The following is a 24359-nucleotide window of genomic DNA, read 5'->3' as shown; positions in this document are numbered from 1 at the left end:
AGCTTTATCATAATTTTCTTGAATTCTTATTAACTTAATGTTGTTGTTAACTCCAAACTCCCAACAGCTTAAATGTTTTAAAGGGAAGAGTTGATCTAGTCACCTGTGTTTGTTTTGGGAAACGTATGTTTTTGGTGTTTAAGTTTACTGGCTTGGATTGAGAAAGTTTTCTCTGGCATTTGAGTTTATTTTTAATTTCTAACTATAGAAGAAGAAGCAAGAAATTATGGTCTATGATAAGACAGTTCACAAGAGTAATCCCTTATTGGCCAATCATAGAGTTGATACTTTTCTCTTTTAGCCAAGGAAATTAGAATTGTTGGTTTTATTTATTAGATTTAATTCACACAGTCAAAAAGTTCAGTCAAAGGGAAACAAAAATAGTGATGGTTCAACCTTGTCAATGAATGAATAATTTAAATTAAAACATTTCTTATTGTTTTATATGTATATCCAATTATTTAAGAATTAATGCAAATTATAATTAAAACTCATACTTTGATAGTGATGCAATAAATTGATACAAACTTCTAGGAGACCAGTCTGAAAATACACATTAAAAAGCATCGTGGCGGCTGGGCGCAGTGGCTCACGCCTGTAATCCCAGCACTTTGGGAGGCCGAGGCAGGCGGATCACGAGGTCAGGAGATCGAGACCATCCTGGCTAACATGGCGAAACCCCATCTCTACTAAAAATACAAAAATTAGTCGGGCATTGTGGCAGGCACCTGTAGTCCCAGTTACTTGGGAGGCTGAGACAGGAGACTGGCGTAAACCCGGGAGGCAGAGCTTGGAGCTTGCAGTGAGCCTAGTTCGCGCCACTGCGCTCCAGCCTAGGCGACAGAGCAGGACTCTGTCTCAAAAAAAAAAAAGCATTGTGTTCTTTTACTGCCTTACTTTTCTTCTGTGATTTCAGCCTAAAGAAGTAATTCAGAAGAACACACAATCCAGTAATGTTTGCAACAAAGGTGATTTTTAGCAACACTATTTAGAATAGCAAATAGTGGGAACAGCCTACTTGCCAACAATTGGGGAGTGGTTAGGCAAGTCATGGTACATTTGACTCACTGCAATTTTATATAGACATTAAAAGATACAAAGAAAATGTACTGATACAAAATACTCGTATAAAAGTGTTTATAAAATATGTGGAAAATATGGTTCTGAGTTGTTTATACGATTGATCACCAATGTGTTATGTACAATTGATTACAAATTACTATGAACTCAGATGAGTAAACATAGACATTCAGATAACTATGGAGCCAGTGTGATGAGGGTTTTTATGCGTTTTTCTCTAAAGTTTGTCTGTTTACATTAAGCCAGAGGGTGACAGTGCTTTTCCTGTGACAGTGTAGTTTTGCTTTTCCCTAGTCAACACAGACACAGAAACCGCCGTTGTCAACGTCACGTATGCAACAAGGGAAGAAGCAAAAATGTAAGCAGATTTGGGCTTCTTTCTGTTTAAATTTATTTGTTTTCATCTTTGAATTCCATTGAGTTCTGTGTTTTTAAATGTTTTCTAAAAGATGCAGATCTGTGAGCTAGATATCTGCTACCTTTGATGTATCCATGGAGCTCCACGGCATCTGAGCCACTTTTGACATGTTGGTAGGGCTCCAGGGTGTTCCTGCCATCTTTGACATGTCAGTGGAGCTCCAGGACATTCGCACCAGGATATTTGTGGACTGCGTAGAGACTTGAAAAATGTTGAGCCTTGGCATTAAAACCAAGATGGGAGCTGTGTCTTGACATGATCAGGAATAGAGGGCACCATATCTGTGACACTGTGTCCCCTAGACTCTGCTTTGCCAAACACTTGGGACCACTTTTACCTAGAGCTTCCTCCATGCACCATGAGGAACCAACACAAGCCTATACCAAAACATCAATCTTGTGTGTGTAACATTAAGAGGGAATCCACCTCGGTGACAGCAGCAGCTGAGAGAATTGGCTGAGAGTGGTTAATCAGTAGCACCTGGTTTGAGTTCTTTTCTCCGATCCCCATCCTCTTTCCAGTGCCCATTCATTACTTCAGGGATGGTTAATTTTGAGCTTAGCTATTAATGGACATGGGATCAAGTCTCTTAAAATACAATGAGGCCAGGCTTGGTGGCTCATGCCTGTAATCCCAGCATTTTGGGCAAGGCTGGAGGATTGCTTGAGCCCAAGAGTTTGAAACCAACCTGGACAACATAGGGAGACCTGGTCTCTGCAAAAACAATTTTAAAAATTAGCTGGGAATAGTGGCTTACACCTATAGTCCCAGCTACTTGGGAGGCTGAGGCAGGAGGCTCACTTGAGCCCAGGATGGTAAGGCTGCAGTAAGCTGTGATTGCACCACTACCGTCCAGCCTGGGCGACAGAGCAAGACCCTGCCTCTCAACAGCAGATGTGGTGGCACATGCTTATAATCCCAGCTACTTGGGAGGGTGAGGATTACTTGAAACCAGGAGTTTGAGACCAGCCAGCCTGGGCAAAATAGTGAGACCACTATCTCTAAAAGAACAACAAAAATAAGTTCCTTTTTTGTAGGAGGTCCTTAAGGTGCCCGTCAGGTTATTATAACTAGAATTATGGTCACATTTGGTCTTGCTTTATGTATGTGGCATAACCTTGGCTATACATCCCAGGATTATAGTGTTCTTTTTCAACATACGAAGATATTTAATGCATTTTCATACTGCTAGTTTTCAAAATGTTAATTTTGCATTGAAAAAGGTAATAATTCAGGCCAGGCATAGTGACTCATGTCTGTGATCTCAGCCCTTTGGGAGGCTGAAATGAGTGGATCACCTGAGGTCAGGAGTTCAAGAGCAGCCTGACCAGCATGGAGAAACCCCGTCTCTACTAAAAATACAAAATTTGCCGGGTGTGGTGGCGCATGCCAGTAATCCCATCTACTCGGGAGGCTGAGGCAGGAGAATTGCTTGAACTTGGGAAGTGGAGGTTGCAGTGAGCTGAGATTGCGCCATTGCACTCCAGCCTGGTCAACAAGGGCAAAACTCTGTCTCAAAAAAAAAAAAAAGGTAATAGTTCATTTAGTGTTAACTTTACTTTGTACATATTTGTAAGTGGAGATATACCACAGCTGAAGTCCACAGCCCTTATCTAGCTGCTGCTTGGGTGGACCTCTGTACATGATATTACTTTATTACTCTTATTAAATTCAAAATGTGCTGCTTCGTAATAAATTTACAAGTCCTAAACATTAACCTAGTAAAATTCGGTTAATGCTACTAAAAATATGTGAAAAGGATATTCTACTTCATATGCCATTTTAAGAATATAATAGTGGTATATTATTTATCCCCTATCAAATTGATAAATATCTTTAAATAACAGCACTCTGTGCATTTGAAGATTCAAGGACACAAATGCTCTCTCCTAAACTGCTATGGGATCATAAATGTTGAAACCATTCCAGGGGACCACTGGGCAATGCTTAACAACTCTGCTAGGAATTTGTCCTCTGTGCAAAGTTGTTGTTGCAAAAATGTTGATGGTGACACTGTATGTAACTGTAAAAGGTTGGACACAACAGATATCTAACTATAAAGGATCAGTTGCAAAAACTATGGTAAATCAATAGAATGTTAGACAGTCATTAAAAATTATACTGATACTGCAGTTGAGTCATGTGTGAGAAAATTATACTGAAAGGTATTTAGTGACATTAAAAAGTGTTTAGAATATTAATTATTTTTTAAAGGTTAGAAAATAGTATGTACAATATTAACCCATTTTATAAACAATAATATGTTTATATTTAAGAAAGACAGTAAAGATAGTGGATTAGGATTTTATTTGCACCTACATATTTCTGAATTTTCAATAATATGTATGATGATTAAAATGAGAGGAAATGAGTCATAATTTTATAATGATATTTATAAGAGTTTTGATAAGGGGAAATGGCCTTGGAGTGGTGGAGAAACCACGCTGCAATGTTGGATATGAAGCCTGACCAGGCTGATCCATTGTGATTACTTGTTTAACTGTTAACCGCAAGCCCTGAGGAAGCGGAGATGGTGTCTCTCTTGCTCACCACTGTATGTTCAGTGCCTGGCATGGCACCTATATAGGTGCCTATTAAATGGGGAGTGAATGAACCAGTCTTGCAGGAGGGTCTTTCTTGATGTTGGTTTCTGATGAAGCTCCCCGTCCTGCTGCATTTCAGAGCCATGGAGAAGCTTAGCGGGCATCAGTTTGAGAACTACTCCTTCAAGATTTCCTACATCCCGGATGAAGAGGTGAGCTCCCCTTCGCCCCCTCAGCGAGCCCAGCGTGGGGACCACTCTTCCCGGGAGCAAGGCCACGCCCCTGGGGGCACTTCTCAGGCCAGACAGATTGATTTCCCGCTGCGGATCCTGGTCCCCACCCAGTTTGTTGGTGCCATCATCGGAAAGGAGGGCTTGACCATAAAGAACATCACTAAGCAGACCCAGTCCCGGTACGTGCCTCTGGGGCTTCCTTTGCTTCCTTCTGAGGGGTCCCCTGCGTGCTGGTGGGTCTCAGCCACTCTTAGGTCACAATTGCTTACATCAGCAGTGGGGGACTGTGCTGTCAGAAACAGTGGCTTCTTTCAACAGGACTACTAACAGACTAACATCAAGCTGGGGGCTGTGATGAGCTTTCATGCTGAGAGGCTAAAGGTTCATAAAGAGGGTACTGATAACCTCACAGCCAGGACTGTTCCCGTAAGTGAGCTAATGCTTATGGATGCATCGATTTCTACAAAAGCAGAGGTGTGGAGCTCTGCAGGATCCTAGAACCCACTCATCATAGCTCTTCCTCTTCCCCTGAGTCAGAGCCCTGAGGGTGGCCATTCTTTGTGACCACATAGGTAGTCTCACAAAGAAGTGGGTGAGTCACTGCCACGTCAAGCAAGAAATAAAGCACACTGGCCTTCTGTTTAGTTTCTTCTCTGTTCAAGGAGACTAAACTGGTTATAAGAGTTGGAGTGAATAAAATGTCTTGTGGAGTTGTTGATTTTTATATCCTCCTAAGACTGTAGCATGATGTAATAAAGCAAGCTTAGGACTTGAAAACAAAGACTCACGTTCAAGTTGTAGCACTTTAAATGGTTTTATGATCTTGGAAAAGATGTTAACCTCTCTGAGCATCATTTGCCTCTTCTATAAAAAGAGGGTTCTGGCCAGGTGCCCTCTGTATTACAGAGGCTCACCCCTGTAATCCCAGCACTTTGGGAGGCTGAGGCAGGGGGATCATCTGAGGTCAGCAGTTCAAGACCAGCTTGGCTAACATGGTGAAACCCCATCTTTACTAAAAATACAAGAATTAGCCAGGTGCGGTGGCTCACGCCTGTAATCCCATCTACTTGGGAGGCGGAGGCAGGAGAATCGCTTGAACCCAGGAGGCGGAGGTTGCAGTGAGCCAAGATGCACTCCAGCCTGGGCAACAGAGTGAAACTCCATCTCTAAATAAATAAATAAATAAATAAATAAATAAATAAATAGAGGGTTCCTGTCTGTTTTGCCAGGATTATTATGACAATTAGCGTAATCAGGCAGATTGAGTGAAATAATTAATATGAAAGTACTTAAATTGCAAAGCACCCAATTACTGACACATAGTAATTATTTATATGGGCTAGTACGCTTTATTTGGGTCATTCAGTGAGTGAGTTGTAACCTGAAAGAGAAATGCTATTTTCTTCAAAATGTCTTATATATCCCCAAATAATAGACACTGATATGGATGAGTCTGGAGTGCTGCATCTTAGGAGAGAAGTGAAGAAATAGAGAGGGAAGTTACTGTTTGGTATTCCTTTTATTTTTAAATCAGCCCTGGCTTTCCAAACTCCAAGTTCACTGTGAAAGTGACTTTTATTTATGTCTTTTTGTTCCAAAAATCGTTTAAGGTGGCTTGAGAAAAAAAATGTAACAAGTTTAAATAGAAGTGGGATTAGCTCTCAGAGTGTGCCCAGTTTTTAGAAGTCAACCAGAGACTTGGCTCTAGGCTTTCTCACAGCCAGAGTAAAAAGGATATAATCAAGTATGTAGTTTTGAAAGTTAACAAAAACAGGTAGGACCACAACTACCCAAAGAAGTCTGATAAAGTCATCAAGCTTTTGAGCCATTAGTCTTAATGGCAGGCTGCCAATGGAAAGGAAACCAAAAACTTAGAGAGGCAGAGAGAGGGCATGCCTCTGTTTTCTATCCACACTCAAATATATAAAGCTTGCTTGAATTTGGTGTTTGGATTTGGATTAACATATGGCTTTTAAAAGCTGCAATCAGTTCAGAGACCGGCACTGTGCCAATGTGCAGTATTATCCTTCTCACTTTACTCTTCACTTCTGCAGTCATTTGAAAGACTACACAAAATACTTCATTTACCAAACTGGCTTCATTACTGAGTTGGCTTAGTGCCTTTGTCCTACAGCACTCCTGTAAGAACCGTTCCCGTCTAAATGGAGCTGCAAATAATTAAAATTTGGCACAAGACCCCTTGCACTGCTTGCCTCCTTCTTGGAGAATGGCATTGATTGCAAACGTGCTGATGACGCCTCCTTGTCTGTCTGTGTCCTTGCTGTACATTGGCTGGTGTGACGCTTTCTTGGGACTAGGGTCCTATCCAGATGACCTTGTAATCATGGCTCCTGATTCTTTTCCTACAGGGTAGACATCCATAGAAAAGAGAACTCTGGAGCTGCAGAGAAGCCTGTCACCATCCATGCCACCCCAGAGGGGACTTCTGAAGCATGCCGCATGATTCTTGAAATTATGCAGAAAGAGGCAGATGAGACCAAACTGTAAGTTTGCATTCAATGCCCAGATCACTCAACAGAGAAAAAGAGTAGATTCTCCCTCATTTAACCAAAGAGGTTTTTTTTTTAAAAACTCCAAATCTGTTACTCAGTAACAGAGGCAAGGAGGGATTATGTTTAAGAAATTTGTTCCCAAGTAGATTGCAGTGGGAAGTAGATCTTTTGCATTTACAGTATGACTGTCTCTCCACTTGCGTGTCTCTCTTGGTGATTTTAATGCTTCTATCACCCATTGATAGTGATTATTGGGAGGAACACGTAGACTCATGCTGTCCAATAGAACTTTCTGCAATGATAGAATGTTCTATATCTGCCCTGTGCAATAGGTCAGCCACTAGCCACATGTTGCTATTGAGTATTTGAAATGTGACTAGTACAGTGGAGGAACTGAGTGTTTTATTTTTACTCACTCAGAGTTCACTAGCCGTGTATATAGTTAATGTCCATCGTATTGGACACTGCAAGTGTAGAATGTATGTTGTCACCAAAGCTATCATTTATTGTCCCGGAAAAGGTTTCTCCCACCGTGCTTCTAAACTGTTTACACTGTTAACATTGGATTACATTTCCTTAAGTAGTAGAAACTAGTTTCCACGTGGCTGCTTTATTCTTCTTCCACTCCTTCCTCCCAACTTCCCCATTTTTTTTTTTTTTTTTTTTTTGAGACAGAGTCTCACTCTGTTGCCCCAGGCTGGAGTGCAGTAGTGCAATCTCATCTCACTGCAACCTTCGCCTCCTGGGTTCAAGTGATTCTCCTGCCTCAGCCTCCCGAGTAGCTGGGATTACAGGTGTGCGTCACTGTGCCCAGCTAATTTTTGTATTTTTAGTAGAGACAAGGTTTCACCATGTTGACCAGGCTGGTTTTGAGCTCCTGACCTCAAGTGATCTGCCCACTTCGTCCTCTCAAAGTGCTGGGATTACAGGCGTGAGCCACCGTGCCCAGCCCTTTCCCCTTATTTTATGAAGTAATTACAGGATTCCACAGTGTAATGAGGGTTGTCCCAATTTGAATGGCAAATACAGTTCTTACCAAACAAATTAACTTTGTATTATAAATGAATGAGTGGTGATGGAATAGATAATACAATAAAAATGGACTTTCAGGCTGGGTGCAGTGGCTCATACCTGTAATCTCAGTGCTTTGGGAGGCCAAGGCAGGAAGATCGCTGGAGGCTAGGAGTTTGAGACCAGGCTGGGCAACATAGTGAGACCTCCATCTCTACAAAAAATTTAAAAAATTAGTTGGGTATGGTGGCGTATACCTGTAGTCTTAGCTACTCAGGAGGCTGAGGCAACCTTGCTTGAGCCCAAGAATTTGAGCAATGAGCTATGATTGCATCACCATACTCCAGCTTGGGTGACAGAGCACAACCCTGTCCCTAAAAAAAGAAAAAGGAGATTTTCAGTTTGGCAAAATCTGTTTGTGGGTAGCAGTGGCAGTTTTATAGAGAAGTAGTGAGAGATGAATCAAATAATGTCAAACATGAGTGTTCCAAAACCAAGAAGATGAAAATGGTCCTTAAAAGAAGAACATTACAAATCTATTCTTAGATTTCATAAGAGACTCTATCCTTTCTATTATGAAATATTTATTCTACTAGGGCTTTTGAAATCCCCCAAATGCCATAGCTTAATTTGAAAAAGACATTTCTCATCCAAGTTCCTGGGAACTTAGTAAATAATACCTTTATGGATTCTTTTTTTTGAGATGGAGTTTCACTCTTGTCGCCCAGGCTGGAATGCAATGGACAATCTCGGCTCACTGCAACCTCCTGTTTCCTGGGTTCAAGCAATTCTCTTGCCTCAGAGTCCCGAGCAGCTGGGATTACAGGCGCCTGCCACCATGCCCAGCTAATTTTTGTGGTAGAGACAGGGTTTCACCATGTTGCTCAGGCTGGTCTCGAACTCCTGAGCTCAGGTGATCCACCCGCCTTGGCCTCCCAATGTACTGGGATTATAGGCATGAGCCTCCACGCCCAGCCACCTTCCTTGATTCTTCAACCTAGGTGCAAACAACTTAATAAAATTCTGAATTAGTCAAAAAGACTAATTTACAACTTGGATTTTTATGTTTTCATGTAGAGCCAAGATAGAGTTTGAATATCTTAGGAAAAAAAATGTTTAAGTGCCTGCCCTGTGCTAGTCACTGCTAGAGGCTGAGGCTACAACCATGAACTTGGTTCCTGCTGCTTTTTTTTTCCTTCCCCACATACCATTTTTTCACCCGTTGGTTCCTGCTTTGATGGAGCAGTCCAGTGGGAGAGAGAGTCATTAAACAAATAATGAGTAATTACACCAGTAAATAATTGAGTGCAGCTATAAGAAATGCTACAGTGAGGCCAGGCGTGGTGGCTCACACCTATAATCCCAGCACTTTGGGACACCGAAGCAGGCGCATCACTTGAGGCCAGGAGTTCAAGACCAGCCTGGCCAACATATAGTGAAATCCTGTCTCTACTGAAAATACAAAAATTAGCTGGGTGTGGTGGTGCACGCCTGAAGTCCCAGCTACTTGGAAGCTGAGGCAGGGGAATCACTTGAACCTGGGAGGTGGAGGTTGCAGTGAGCCGAGATCGTGCCACTGCACTCCAGCCTGGGTGACAGAGCGAGAGTCCGTCTCAAAAAAAGAAAAGAAAAGAAAAAAAAGAAATGCTACAGTGGAAAAATGTAGTATCCAATGATGACATGTAACTGGAGGTTCTAATGAGGGTTTTAGGGGGACAAGGATTTGGGGGTTTCAGAGAAGGCCTCCCTGTGTAGGTGACAGAGCCCTGAAGGAACTGAATAAGAGGTAGAAGATGTAGGAGAACAGAGATCCTAAACTTTCTTTTTGTTCGTTTACCAAATATTTATTGAGCACTCACTATGTGCCAGGCACTATTTTATGTGCCAGGAACTCAGCAGTGAACAAAGCTGACAAAAATGCCTGCCCTCTGAAAGTTACTTTCTAATGGAGCTTCTTCAAGCACCCCCTTTATTTTGAGGCAGTAGTAATACAATCAGTTAGATGCTTTTGGTCTCAAGCAACGGAAAATACAAGTGGTGTAACCAGTAAGAAAAGGATGTCATGTCACATAACAAGAAGTCCTGAGGCACACGGCTCCAAGGTCAGTTGAATCATGGGCCCGAAGACCCAGGACATTTTTCTGCTTTACGTTCCTCAGCATGTCTCACGTTCCCTTGGTAATAATAGGATGGCTATAGTGATTTCAGATGTGCATCCCCACAAAAAGTTACAAATTGAGGGACAGGGCACCCTTCCTTGTGTCCTTTTTTCAGAAAACTTTTTTAAAAGTTGTGGTTAAACAACCATAACATAACATTTACCATCTTGGCTAGGCATGGTGGCTCACACCTATAATCCCAGCACTTTGGGAGGCTGAGACAGGTGGATCACTTGAGGTCAGGAGTTCGAGACCAGTCTGGCCAACATGGTGAAACCTCATCTCTACTAAAAATACAAAAATTAGCCAGGTGTGGGGGCAAATGCCTGTAGTCCCAGCTTCTCGGGAGGCTGAGGCATGAGAACTGCTGGAACCTGGGAGCCGAGAGTGCACTTCTGCATTCCAGCCTGGGTGACAGAGCGAGACTCCATCTCAGAAAAAAAAAAAAAAAAAATGACTATCTTAATCATTTTTAAGTGTACTTTTTGGTAGTCTTAAGTATATTCACATTGCTGTGAAACAGATCTCCAGAACCTTCTCATCTTGTAAATCTGGAACTCTGTGCCTATTAAACAACTCTTTTTTTCCCTCTCCCGTCAGCCTCTGGTAATCACCACTTCTTTCTGTGAATTGGACTACTCTAGATACCTCATATAGGTAGAATCATATACTATTATTCTTTTGTGACTGGCTTATTTTACTTAGCATAGTGTCCTCAAGGTTCATCCATGTTATAGCGTGTAACAAGTTTTCCTTCCTTTTTATGGCCAAATAACATTCCAGTATATGTATATACCACATTTTGTTTATCTGTTCATCTGGTGATGGACATTTTGAGCTCTTCTGCTTCTCGGCTATTATGAATAATGCTGCTATGAACATGGGTTTTCAAATATCTCTTCAAGACCCTCTTTTCAATTCTTGTGGATATGTGCCAAGAAGTGAGATTGCTGGGTCATATGGTAGTTCTGCTCTTAATTTTTTGGGGGAGGCTTCGTACTTTTTCTCATAGCAGTTGCTCCATTTTCCAACCCCACCAACAGTGCACAGGGGTTTCAGTTTCTCCATGTTCTCCCCAACACCTGTTATTTTCTGTTATTTCAGTAACAACTGTCTTAATAGGTACCAGGTGACAGACAGCTCATTGTGGTCTTGATTTGTGTTTCTCTGATGATTAGTGATTGGTGATATTGAGCATCTTTTTATATATTTATTGACCATTTGTATATCATCTTTAGAGAAATGTCTATTCAAATCCTTTGTTCATTCTCTAATTGAGGTATTTGATTCTTTTGTTACAGGAGTTGTAGCAGTCCTTTATTTATTCTTGATCAATTAACTATATATTAGTCCATTTGGTGCTGCTATAACAGAATACTCAAGCCTGGATAATTTATAAAGAACAAAAGTTTATTTGGCTCATGGTTCTGGGAAGTCCAAGAGTGTGGTGTCAGCATCTGGTGAGGGTTATCCTATGGTGGAAAGCCTGAGGCAGAAGCAAATGCAAGAGGCAGAGAGAAGAAATAGGTCCAAACTCACCCTCAGCCCACGAATTCACTCTGTGATAACTGCATTAATCCATTCATGAAGGTACTCATGACCTAATCACCTCCTAAAAGTCCTATCTTTCAACACTGTTACAGTGGCAATTAAATTTCAACATGAGTTTTGAGGGGAATTTGAAACCATAGCAAACCCCTTGTCAAATAAATGATTGGTGACTATTTCTCCCATCCCATGGGTTGACCTTTCACTCTGTTGATTATATCCTTTGATGCATAAAAGTTTTTGAGTTTGATGTACTCCCACTGGTCTAATTTTGCTTTTGTTGCCTATGCTTTTGATATCATGGTGAAACCAAGAAGTCTTTACCATGTCCAATATCGTAAAGCTTTCCCGTGTTTTCTCTTAGGAGTTTGATAGTTTTAGGTCTTATGTTTAGGTCCTTAACCTATTTTGAGTTAATTTTTGTTTGTGGTGTAAAATAATGGTTCAACTTCATTCTTCAACGTGTATGTCCAGTTTCCCCAGCACCATCTGGTGAATAGACTGCTCTTTCCCTAACTAGTAGTCTCAACACCTTATCAAAAATCATTGGAGACTATATGTAAGGATTTATTTCTGGGCTTTCTATTCTATTTCATTCATCTATTTATCTGTTTTTTATGCCAGTACTATGCTGTTTTGATTATGTAGCTTTGTAATATATTTTGAAAGCGGGAAGTCTGAGCCCTTCAACTTTCTTATTTTTTGAAATTGTTTTGGCTATTCGTGGTCCTTTGAGATTCCATATGAATTTTTCTATTTCTGCAAACAATGCCCGCTGTGATTTTGATAGAGCTCATATTGAATCTGTAGAACACTTTCGGTAGTATGAACGTCTTCACAATATTAAATATTCCAATCCATGAATACAGGATATCTTTCCATTTATTCGTGCCTTCAAATTTCTTTCAGTAACCTTTTGTGGTTTGCAGTGTACAAGTCTTTTACCTCCTTGGTTAGTTTTATTCTTAAGTATTCTATACTTTTTGATGCTATTGTAAGTGGTAGTGTTTTCTTCCTTTTCAGATTGTTCATTGTTGTGTATAGAAATGTAAATCATTTTGCATGTTGATTGATTTTGTATCCTGCAATTTTGCTGAATTTGTTTATTCTAACATTTTTTTTTTTTTGTAGAATCTTTAAGGCTTTCTACATATAAAATCATGTCATCTGTGAATAGAGATCATTTTATGTCTTTCTTTCCAATTTGAATGCCGTTTATTTCTTTTTTGTACCTAATTGCTCTGGCTAGGACTTCCAGTACTATGTTGAATAGAAATGGACAGGAGTGGGCATCCTTGCCTTGTTCCTGGTCTTAGAGGAAAAGCTTTGCTTTCAGTCTTTCATCATTGAGTGTGATGTTAGCTGTGGGCTTTTCGTAAATGGTCTTATGTTGAGGTAATTTCCTTTTATTCCTAATTTTGTTGGGTGTTTTTTATCATGAAAGGCTGTTAAGTTTGTTAAATGCTTTTTCTAATGACATGATCATGTGGTTTTTTTCCCCCCTTCATTCTGTTAATGTGATTTATTATATTGATTGATTTTTAAAAAAATGTTTATAGAAATGGGGTCTCACTACATTTCCCAGGCTGGTCTTGAACCCCTGGCCTCAAGTGATCCTCCTTCCTTAGCCTCCCAAAGTGATGGGATTACAGGCATAAGCCACTGCGCCCAGCTCTCCATTAATTGATTCTTGTATGCTGAACAAACCTTCCATTCCAGAAACAAATCCCACTTGGTCGTGGCATATAATCCTTTTCATATGCTGAATTTGATTTGCTAGTATTTTGTTGAGGATTTTTGCATCAGTATTCATCAGAGATAATGGTCTGAAGTTTTCTTTTTTTGTGGTGTCTTTGTCTGGCTTTGGAATCAGGGTAAAGCTGGCCTCATGGAATGAGCTTGGAACTGTTCCCTCCTCTTCATTTTTTTGGAAGAGTTTCAGGAGGATTGGCGATAATTCTTCTTTAAATGTTTGGTAGCATTCTCCGATGAAGCCATCTGGTCCTGGGCTTTTCTGTGTTGGGAGGTTTTTGATTACTGATTCTATCTCTCATTATTGGTCTGATCAGACTTTCCATTTCTTCATGATTCAATCTTGGTAGGTTGTGTGTTACCTCTAGGAATTGATCCATTTCTTCTAAGTTATCAAATTTATAGGCATACAATTCTTCATACTATTCTCTTATAATCCTTTTTATCTCTGTAGTATTGGTAGTAGTGTTCCCTCTTTCATTTCTGATTTTAGTTATTGAATGTTCTCTTTTTTTCCTTAATCTCGCTAAGGATTTGTCAGTTTGGTTGATCTTTTCAAATAACCAACTCTTAGTTTTGTTGGTTGTATTTGTTTATCTCTGCTCTGATTTTTATTATTGCCATTTTTATGCTGGTTTTGGGCTTGGTTCTTTTCAAGTTGAAATAAAAGGATGGGCCGGGTGCGGTGGCTCACGCCTGTAAATCCCAAGACTTTGGGAGGCTGAGGTGGGCAGATCACAAGGTCAGGAGTTCGAGACCAGCCTGGCTAACATGGTGAAACCTCGTCTCTACTAAAAATACAAAATTAACCGGGTGTGGTGGCACACACCTGTAATCCTAGCTACTCAGGAGGCTGAGGCAGGAGAATCACTTTAGCCCGGGAGGTGGAGGTTACAGTGAGCTGAGATCATGCCATGGCACTCCAGCCTGGGCAAAAAGAGTGAAATTCCATCTCAAAAAAAAAAAAAAAAGAAAAGAAAAGAAAAGCAGTAAAATAAAACATAAAAGAATGATAGACAGCAACACAAAGCCATATGAAAATATATGGTTATCTGGTAAGGGTAAATATTAACAAATATAGTAACCTGTACTGTAGAAATTTTGGTGCATAGAATTTAAATGACAAAAACATTTTTTAACTATAAATCTTTGTTAATGAGTATAAAAACATATAAAGATATAATTTGTGATATTTGGGGATGGGGTGAAAGTAGAGTTTTTGTATGCAATTGAAGTGAAGTTGTTATCAGTTTAAAATAGGATGCTATGACTTTAAGATGTTTTATGTAATTGCAATAGTATCCACAAAGAAAAAATCTGTAAGAACATACACAAAAAAAATCAAAGCACATCACTATAAAAAATCAATAAAACATAAAGGAAGACAGGAAGAAAGGAAAGAAGGAAGAAAACTACAAGACATACAGAATGCAATGAAGAAAATGACAAAAGTAAATCCTTCCCTATCTGTAATTACTTTAAGTGCAAATGAATTAAACTCCGCATTCTTGGCTAAATGGATTAAAAACAGGATCTAACTGTATGTGGTCTACAAGAGACTCATTTTAGATATAAAGACACCTATAGGCTGAAAGTAAAAAGATGGAAAAAGATACTCCATGCAAATGGTAAGCACAAGAGAGGAGTAGCTATGCTAATATCAGATGAATAGACTGAAAACAAAACTGTTACAAGAGACAAAGAGGGACATTATATAATATTGAAGGAACAATTCATTAAGGAGATATAATAATTATAAATATGTACACAGCAAACCTCAGAGTTCCTACATATATGAAGTCAACTTCGAAAGAACTGAAGGGAGAAATAACTAGCAACATGATATCAGTAGGAAACTTAAGCGCGTCACTTTCAATCATGGATAAAACTACCAGATAAAAGAACAATAAGGAAGTAGAATTGGAACAACGCTATAGACCAACAGACATACGAGAACATTCCACCCAACAACGGCAGACTATACGTTTTTCTCAAGTGCGTGTGGAACTCGCTAGGAGAGATAACATACAAAACAAATCTTAACAAATTCCAGAAGATTGAAATCATACAAAGTATCTTTTCTGATCACAGTGGAATGAAACCGGATATCAACAGCACAAGGAAAATTAGAGAATTTAGCATTTTTTGTAGAGCATGTCAAGTGGTAATAAAGTCCCTCGGTTTTTATCTGGGAATCCTAATTTCTCCTTTATGTTTGAAGGACAGTTTTACCACACATGGTATCCTTGGATGGCAGTTTCTTTCAGCACTTCAAATATATCATCTCACTCCCTTCTGGCCTGCAAAGTTTCTGCTAAGAAATCTGCAGATAGTGTTATGGAAGCTCCTTTGTATGTCACAATTGCTTTTCTCTTGCCACTTTGAAGGTACTCTATCTTTGACTTTAGGCAGTTTGATTGTAATGTGTGTCAGTGTGGTTTTCTGTGGATTTGTCCCAGTTGGAGTTCTTTAAAATTTTTGATTTGTATGTACATTTCATTCCTCATATTTGGGAATTTTTCAGCTATTCTTCAAATAAGTTCTCTGCTGTTCCCTCTTTTCTTTCTGGGATTCCCATTATGCTTATGTTGATCTACTTGGCATGTCTCTGGGATTCCCATTATGCTTATATTGATCTGCTCGGCAAGTCTCATAGGTCCCTAGTCTCTCTTCACTGTATTTATTTATTTTAATCCTCTGACTTGAAGACTTCAAATGACCTGTATTCAAATTTGCTGGTCCTTTCCTCTGCCTGGTCAAGTCTGCTGTTGAATTCATCTAACAAATTTTTCTGTTCAGTTGTATTTTTCAGCTCCAGAATTTGTTAGGTTCTTTTTTATAGTTTCTGTCTCTTTGTTGATATTCTCATTTTGTTCACGCATAATTTTTCCAACTTTATTTAGTTATCTATCTGTGTTCTTGTTTAGCTCAGTACAAGAACTCTATTGGGTGAAGAATGTTCTCCTTGCTCTTAAAAAAAGGTACAAGGGAGAGTGACGTTAGCGAGATGACAGACGAGGAAGCCACAGATCTCCTTCCCCCTCACAGCACCTCAAATTAACAAGAGATAGACCAGAATGCTTCTGTGAGGACTCTAAAGATCAGCTGAGAAGCTATAATATGAAGTCCACTGTAAACAAGAAGGAATTCCAGGCTGGGGCCGTGGTTCACGCCTGTAATTCCAGCACTTTGGGAGGCCAAGGTGGGCAATTGCCTAAGCCCCAGAGTTCGAGATCAGCCTCAGCAGTATAGTAGGGACTATTTTAGTCCCTACTAAAATACTCATTGAGCATCTTTACAATTATTTTTGATTATTGGTCAGGGAACATGTAGATCTGTATTCTTTAGAGTCAGTTTTTGGGAGTTTTATTTTGGTCCCTTGATTGGGTCATGTTTCTCTGTTTCTTTGTATGCCTAGTAAATTTTTTTGTTGGGATTTGGGCATTTGAAAAAACAACCACCCTCACGGTCTCTGTGTACTGGCTTTGGGCAGTGGAAGACCTGAAATCAGCCTAGCTAGAGGTTCTAGGACCTCTCAAAACTTTTCTAATCTCTTGATCCCTCTGGTGTCTGACTGTAGAACTGCAGTTCTTGAATGCTGCTTGCCTCTGCTTTCAGCAGCTTCTGAACTCTGATGTTGATCCTGTCAGTGCTCTGAGTCAGTGACACAAAAACCAGTTTTTCTGGCACCTTCCAGACAAGCCAAAATGTTGTATGCGTAATCTAGTCTTTGTTTCTGTCCCAAAGGAGGAGCCCAGCCTTTAGGGTTTCTTCCCCTTTGCTCTTCAGTATGCCATGTAGGGGATGGGGCCTTGAAAACACTGTGAATGTTCTTACCTTTTTTGCTGGAAATATATATATATATATACATATATATATATATATATTTTTTTTTTTAGGAAACCCACTAGTAAATTAAGTGCACTGGACAACATCATGTGAAGACATTATATATGTCTATATCTATATATGGTATATATGTGTGTGTGTGTGTGTGTGTATAGTTTTGTTGTTGTTTTTAGACAGGGTCTTGCTCTGTAGCCCAGGCTGGATGCAGAGGTGTGTGATCATGGTTCATGGTAGCTTTGGCCTCCCTGACTCAAGCAATCCCACCTCAGCCTCCCAAGTAGCTAGGACTACAGGCATGCACCACTATGACTGGCTAATTTTGTGTTTTTAGTAGGGATGGTGTTTCCCTATGTTGCCAAGGCTGGTCTCGAACTCTGGCGCTTAGGCAATTGCCCACCTTGGCCTCCCAAAGTGCTGGAATTACAGGCGTGAACCACAGTGCCCAGCCTGGAATGCCCTCTTAGTTTACAGTGGACTTCATATTGTAGCTTCTCAGCTGATCTTTAGAGTCCTCACAGAAGCATTCTGGTCTATCTCTTGTTAATTTGAGGTGTCTGTGAGGGGGAAAGAGACCTGTGGCTTCCTCGTCTGTCATCTCGCTAACGTCACTCTCCCTTGTACCTTTTTTTAAGAGCAAGGAGAACATTCTTCACCCAATAGAGTTCTTGTAATACCCTCATTGGCCAGATCAGCTTCATGGATCCACTTCCAACCAGTTACTATAAGGGAGTAGAATTACCATGGTTTGGCTTATGTTAATCAAAATTCATGAGCTGGGGTCGGTAAGGGACCTGACCTCTCCTAAATCCCATCGTCACTTGGTACCTGAACAAAATGTCTTCCATTTGTAAGAAAAAAGCAAGGTAATGGTTTCTGGGAGACAACCATTATACCTATCTTAAAGTGTTCACTTGTTGCTTGTCTTTTTTAGAGCCGAAGAGATTCCTCTGAAAATCTTGGCCCACAATGGCTTGGTTGGAAGACTGATTGGAAAAGAAGGCAGAAATTTGAAGAAAATTGAACATGAAACAGGGACCAAGATAACAATCTCATCGTAAGCCACTTATTCAGATTAATCATGCCCAATAATGGAACACCTGAGCATTTCGATAGGTCTAGTTCATTCACCTGCTTTTCCCAAAAATGGGAATATAATCATAAGTGATACAATTATCTCCATCATCATTTTTTTTTAAAAATATGTAAATACTTACCAGGTAGATACTTTTCGCTGTGGATGTTATCTAAATCACGAGTAAGAGTTGAAATAGGATGGCAGGGTTCTACACCACAGCGCATTGTGAGAGAGCTGAGTCTTCTCCCTCTCCGCCAAAACTTGTTGGTGATTTTCTTTTTTTGGCATTTTATTTTTCCTGTTGAAAACAAAGTTTGTCTTCTCCTCTTACGGGTCAGTTTGCAGGATTTGAGCATATACAACCCGGAAAGAACCATCACTGTGAAGGGCACAGTTGAGGCCTGTGCCAGTGCTGAGATAGAGATTATGAAGAAGCTGCGTGAGGCCTTTGAAAATGATATGCTGGCTGTTAATGTAAGTCCCTAATGCTTTCTTCTCTGCTGGTTTTCACATGTGTTTTCAGGTAGTGCTCGAGGCTCTCTTAAGAATAATTGTCATTCAGCTAATCAGGAAGTGCCTTAGGATAGGTATGCAGAATTTTTCCTGACTTCCTAGGATAAAGGCATTAAAATCATCAGGAAACCAACTAGTAAATTATGATAAGTGCAGGGGACAACATCATGTGAAGACATTAAAATTATAACTTTGAAGACTGACATAAGGAAAAGCTTATGATATAATGTTTATTAAGAAAAGCAAGAATGACTCTGTGTGGTGGCATGCATCTGTAGTCCCAGCTACTCAAGAGGCTGAGGCAGGAGGAGCACTTGAGTCCTGGGGGTTGAGGCTGCAGTGAGTGGGCATTATGCCACTGCACTCCAGCCTGGGCAACAGAGTGAGACCCCATCTCTAAATAAATAAATAAGAAAAGCAAGATATAAATGTATGTAACCAAAGTTACAATTATGTAAAATAACATGGATCAGAATGACTGGGAGGCTACATACAAAAATGAAAATAGCTGGCATGTTAGAAAAGTGGGATTTTTTTCCATGTGTGTAGCCTTCTGAACCTTATGTAATATTGTCCTGTTACTTTTTAAATTTTAAAAACGCATGCTTTAAAGTTAACTTCTGATTTTCCTCCCTTGCTTGCTGATCCGCACTTTTAGATTGTCTGATAAATGTTGTCGACCACTTGAGCCTTTACTGTGTATTTGTAGCAGACTCAGTTAGGTTTGTCCTTCCTGTGATTGCTACCTAATTTTTACTCTTAATGGGGAGACGCCGATCCGGCATTCAAAAAAAAAAAAAAAAAACCTTTAAAATATTTGGCCATCAGCAAAAGTCCAGCTCAGCTCAGAGGAGTACATTTTTTCACTTTTAATTAGATTTTCGGACATATACAGAAGTGAAAAGGATACTCCAATAAGCCCTCATATACCCATAATCCACCTTTTGCAGTTACCAACCCACTGTCTGCTTTGTTTCCTCTAAACCCTCATCCACATCCACTGTTCATACCGGTTGGATGACCTTGAAGCAAATCTCAGACCTGATAATATTTCCTAGAGAAATAAATGTGGACAAAGCACTCTATAGGTTAAACCCAAGTCCCTCACTGCAGCACTTTCTGCTGTACCCTCTACTGCAGCCGGGAATCTGTCCCCACCTCACCCCAACCCCCACCTTAGCAGCCCACATCACATGATAATATGGGGCGTGATGAGAAGAGCTAGAGCAGGAGACTGCAGTGTGGTCTTCTCCCGATGTTTGGATATATTTGTGGAAGTATCATCTGACAATCTCATTTTCTTCCTGTGGGTTCTTGACATCTTATGATAAACATCTTTTTCTGTGAACACTTGGAAAAGCTACAGAAGGGTCTGAGTGATTCATACATCTTCACCTGAGCTTACCACTTAGGTTCATTCGTGTCTGTGCCAAAGTCACGCACTGGTAGGTGAATAACAAAATTACCACATCTTATAGACAAAATGAGGTAAAGACGAAGGATATGAGCCCTGCTATTCCAAACGTTCTTAAAAAAAAGGCAAGTTACAGAGTGAATGTAGCCAAAAATAAGAAAATAGAAAATGTTAGGAAATTGCTTCATGTTCAGGGAATGGGTGACCACGTTCCTCTGCCTCTGAAGACCTGTATGGTTAAAACCCACCCCCAGCCTGTGTGACCATCCCCATGTAGAAATGTAAAATAAGCAAGCAAGATGATCACAAAGCCAACAACTAAATAGCAAAGGGACAAAGTTGTAAACCATCCCAAGGCTGGATAATGGAGTTTACGTATGTGGGACTTTACATCATGTGAAGGATCTGATCTTTCCATGGATAGAGTTGGAAAACACTGTTAATCCAATTTGTTTTAAACAGTCATTCAACGAATATTTATCGAGTACTCACTATGTACCAGGCACTGAGAACACAACACTACGTAAGACAGTCTCTGTCTGCAAGGAAATTCTGGACTAAAAGGGGAAGAGGTAACTAAACAGGCTATTCACATACCACGTAATGAGTGCTGTCATAGGGAAACAGGAGTGCTGGAGAGCACAGACAGGGCATTCGAGCTGAGCTTTGGGATGAAAGAAAGCTTCCTGCATGAAGGGTCATCTCTGCTCAAGTGAAACCTGCAAGTCAGTAGGACTTAGCCAGGTGGGAAGGGAGAAAAGCACTTCCTTGCCTAGGAAATAAATACCATGTGCAGGGGCTCAGAGGTATTTAGGGAACAGGACTTACCAGGTTGGAGATGAAGGGTTAGCAGGAGTGAGGCTGGCAAGGTGGCTGCCATCCCCAGGAAGAGCCTCATTTTCCATGATAAGATATGTAGACATGCCCAAGGGTGGCAGAGAAGACTTGAAGGAACACCATGGTCAGGTTGAGATGTGGCACCCACCTCTGATACAGGGTAGGAAGAGCCTGGGCAGAGCTGATTGGGAGACGCTGGTGCCATTCAGACAAGAGAGGGAGGTTGACCCAGGCGTGCGGGCCTCTCTGGTCTCCTCCCTTCATCTTTTTTCTCCATTTCTATTCCCAGCAACAAGCCAATCTGATCCCAGGGTTGAACCTCAGCGCACTTGGCATCTTTTCAACAGGACTGTCCGTGCTATCTCCACCAGCAGGGCCCCGCGGAGCTCCCCCCGCTGCCCCCTACCACCCCTTCGCTGTAAGTAGCTCAGCTTGTGGAGGTTTGCTTATGCGCTGGGCACCTCCAGGCAGCAGCATGACTCTGCTATGTGGAATCAGAACGGAAGCTTTCATTTAAAGGCCATGCTCTAGTATAGATGAATCCAATGTAGGTTGAACTCAACATTTCTTAGGACTTCTTCCTAATGGGCAACTAACTTAATATTAAACCATCCTCTAAACACATGTTCTTAAATATAGTATGTCACAACTAGCAAAGAAAGAAACTCACAGCAAATTCATGAACTAGAAGCTAATTTATTATAAAAAAAGGACTTGTTAGCTCAAATAAGAACATTTCATGAGTGTTGGTCATTTGTTAAAATATATAGGGTACCTGGATGATTCTTAGAGAGAGAGAGATATATATCTACATACATACACGTGCAGTTTCTACCTATGTTTACAAGTCAAATGTATTGTTTTATTAATAGGCAATTTTTAAAAGAAAATATTACATACATTGTTTATATCTAAACACTTAGCACAATGCCTGGTATTTAGTAAGTTCTCAATAAGTATTTGTTCACAACAGAAGAAATGTGAATTTTATGAGTGTTTTACTTACTGCTTTCATTCACAAGCATTATTCAAGATTAATGCATTATCAAATTGGGGCTCAGGATGCTTGACAGCTTTTTTTGATTCCTAATTTTTCTCTACACAGACTGCTTATTTTAAAGCAAACTTTCTTTCCCCAATGTTTATGCTGTTTAAATGGGAAGAATTGGGTGGGTGAACATTGCCTCAGCCATTCCGTTCTTTTGAGAAGTGCTTTCTGGGGTAGGCTTTCCATTGTGTGAATTCCCAGTAGTTTTTTGGGTTATCAGTAGAGAGACAGGATGAATCCCCTGTGCCATCCTGCCAACAAAATGCGGACACACACTGACACCCACATCCTCAGTCACATATATACACACATTCTGCATTCCTGCTTATTTATGACTGTTCTGAGTCTTTTTTTTTTTTTTTTTTTGAGGTGGAGTCTTGCTCTGCCGCTAGGCTGGAATGCAATGGCGCGATCTTGGCTCACTGCAGCCTCTGCCCCTGGGTTCAGGTGATTCTTGTGCCTCAGCCTCCCAAGTAGCTGGGATTACAGGCACGTACCACCACACCCACCTAATTCTAGTAGAGAAGGGGTTTCACCATGTTGGCCAGGATGGTCTCGATCTCCTGACCTTGTGATCTGCCTGCCTCGGCCTCCCAAAGTGCTGGGATTACAGGCGTGAGCCACTGCACCTGGCACCCTGAGTCTTTTCCAAATCTCTCCATACCACCTCTTTAGTTAAATCCATTTCCCCTTAAACTGAAGGAGGGGACTGACACTGAGCGTTGTGTGTTGAGCAGCCTAAAGATGCAGTATGAGGGATTGTGGCAGCTGTCAGTCACATGGCTGTGCCAAGCAGTAAGAATAGCTTGAGAGTTTCACATCCCCATATTTTTGCTGTCAGATCTGAGAATGGCCCAGTGAGTTACAATTAAGTGGCATTGAGGCACGTATCATTTCTTGGGAGAGAGGCTGTACATACAGCCCCACAGAAGATAACCTCAAACGTTAGGCTACCCTCTCAGTATAGGTAATTTAAGTGGGGAGAGAAAAAGGGCATAATAAATTAGACCAATTCTAAAATTGGTAATCTAGGCCAGGCATGATGGCTCACACCTGTAATCCCAGCACTTTGGGAGGCTGAGGTAGGCAGATCACCTGAGGTCACGAGTTCAAGACCAACCTAGCTGGCATGGTGAAACGTCTTTACTAAAACTACAAAAATTAGCCAGGTGTGGTGGTGCATGTCTGTAATCCCAGCTACTTGGGAGGCTGAGGCAAGGAGAATCACTTGAACCCGGGAGGTGGAGGTTGCGGTGAGCTGAGATCATGCCACTGCACTGCAGCCTGGGCGATAGTGTGAGACTCCATCTCAAAAATAAATAAATAAATAAATAAATAAAATAAAATTGGTAATCTCAAATGTAGGAGTCAGCATGCTACAACCTGAGGACCAAATCTAGCTCACCATTTATTTTCATCAATAAAGGTTTTTAGGGGACACAGCCACGGTCGTTTATATACATATTATCTATTCCTGCTTTCCCCCTGTAGTGGCAGAGCTGAGTAGATGCATATAGATCACATGAGCCACAAAGCCTAAAGTATTTATGATTTGCTTCTTTACAGAAAAAGTTTGCTGACCCCTGAACTAAATTTAACAAGGAGATAATTTTTCTTTTGATAGCAGAATATTTTCTAAACTTGAAAATAGGTTTTGCCAGTTGGAAAGCTTCCTTTGCATCTCAGATTTTTACTAAAATAGTAGAATAACCATTTTGCTAAAATATGTGGTTCCTGTTATTTATAAAATAGGTTTTAAATTAAAATTGTTAAACTAAAACAAAACAAAACAAAAACAACCAGGTAATTCGGATCTTGATCCCATGGGTCAGTATTAGAGTAGATTCTAATCCAGTTGCCCTGACTGTCTGAGACATGATGGCTTCTGCAGACAACTCCTTCATGCAGCTGCAGAAGTGCAGGTCCATGTCAACAGTGAGAGACGGCCCTCACTGCCCACCTGTGCAGGACCTAGGCTATTCCTGGAGCAATACCTGGGAAGTCCACACTGCAGGCTTGTAGGCTTCCCTGGTGGGCCCAGGACTCCTGAGAACAGCAGCATAGACACTTTAAATACCGACAGTATTGTTTTCCTGTCACATAGGCATTCAGATTTCAAGGAACCAAGATATTTCTTGGTTGCTTTTATATATCACAAAGCTCTAATACTTTTGCTTTTAGCATTCAAAGGGCAGGGAGTCTGTGTCCCTCCTTATAACTGGCTCATCCACACCTAGGTTGGTCTCCGAACTCTGGAATTTTTAATACGTATGTGTGTATATGAAACTTTACCCCTTTTTTTTTTTTTTTTTTTTTTTTTTTATGTTTTTCTGGTTATAAAAGTAATATTGGGATAGTACTTAAGA

The 24359-nt window shown here is 40.6% G+C and overlaps 1 protein-coding gene across 6 annotated transcripts in view; it reads left to right on the top strand.

Moving 5' to 3' along the window:
* Positions 1-24359, top strand: part of IGF2BP2 (insulin like growth factor 2 mRNA binding protein 2) — a 116638-nt gene that overhangs the window by 67597 nt on the left and 24682 nt on the right. For 2 of the 6 annotated variants that reach the window (XR_001884272.1, XM_017866400.1), the window contains exons 1-5: positions 3915-4453; positions 6644-6778; positions 18038-18160; positions 18520-18655; positions 21235-21363. Coding sequence is in view for 5 of the 6 variants with exons in the window: in XM_017866400.1 (XP_017721889.1) it covers positions 4152-4453; positions 6644-6778; positions 18038-18160; positions 18520-18655; positions 21235-21363 (825 nt within the window). In the remaining variant the exon portion in view is untranslated. Of the gene's footprint in view, positions 1-1374; positions 1439-3914; positions 4454-6643; positions 6779-18037; positions 18161-18519; positions 18656-21234; positions 21364-24359 lie in introns of those variants that run through there. The other 4 variants (XM_017866423.1, XM_017866418.1, XM_017866411.1 and 1 more) reach the window with 4 other exon arrangements.

Source organism: Rhinopithecus bieti, unplaced genomic scaffold (genome assembly GCF_001698545.2).
Source record: "Rhinopithecus bieti isolate Rb0 unplaced genomic scaffold, ASM169854v2 scaffold_2432, whole genome shotgun sequence".
Classification (NCBI taxonomy): domain Eukaryota; kingdom Metazoa; phylum Chordata; class Mammalia; order Primates; family Cercopithecidae; genus Rhinopithecus; species Rhinopithecus bieti.
Note: the sequence above shows the minus strand (reverse complement) of the source record. Positions and strands in the feature narration are given on the sequence as shown.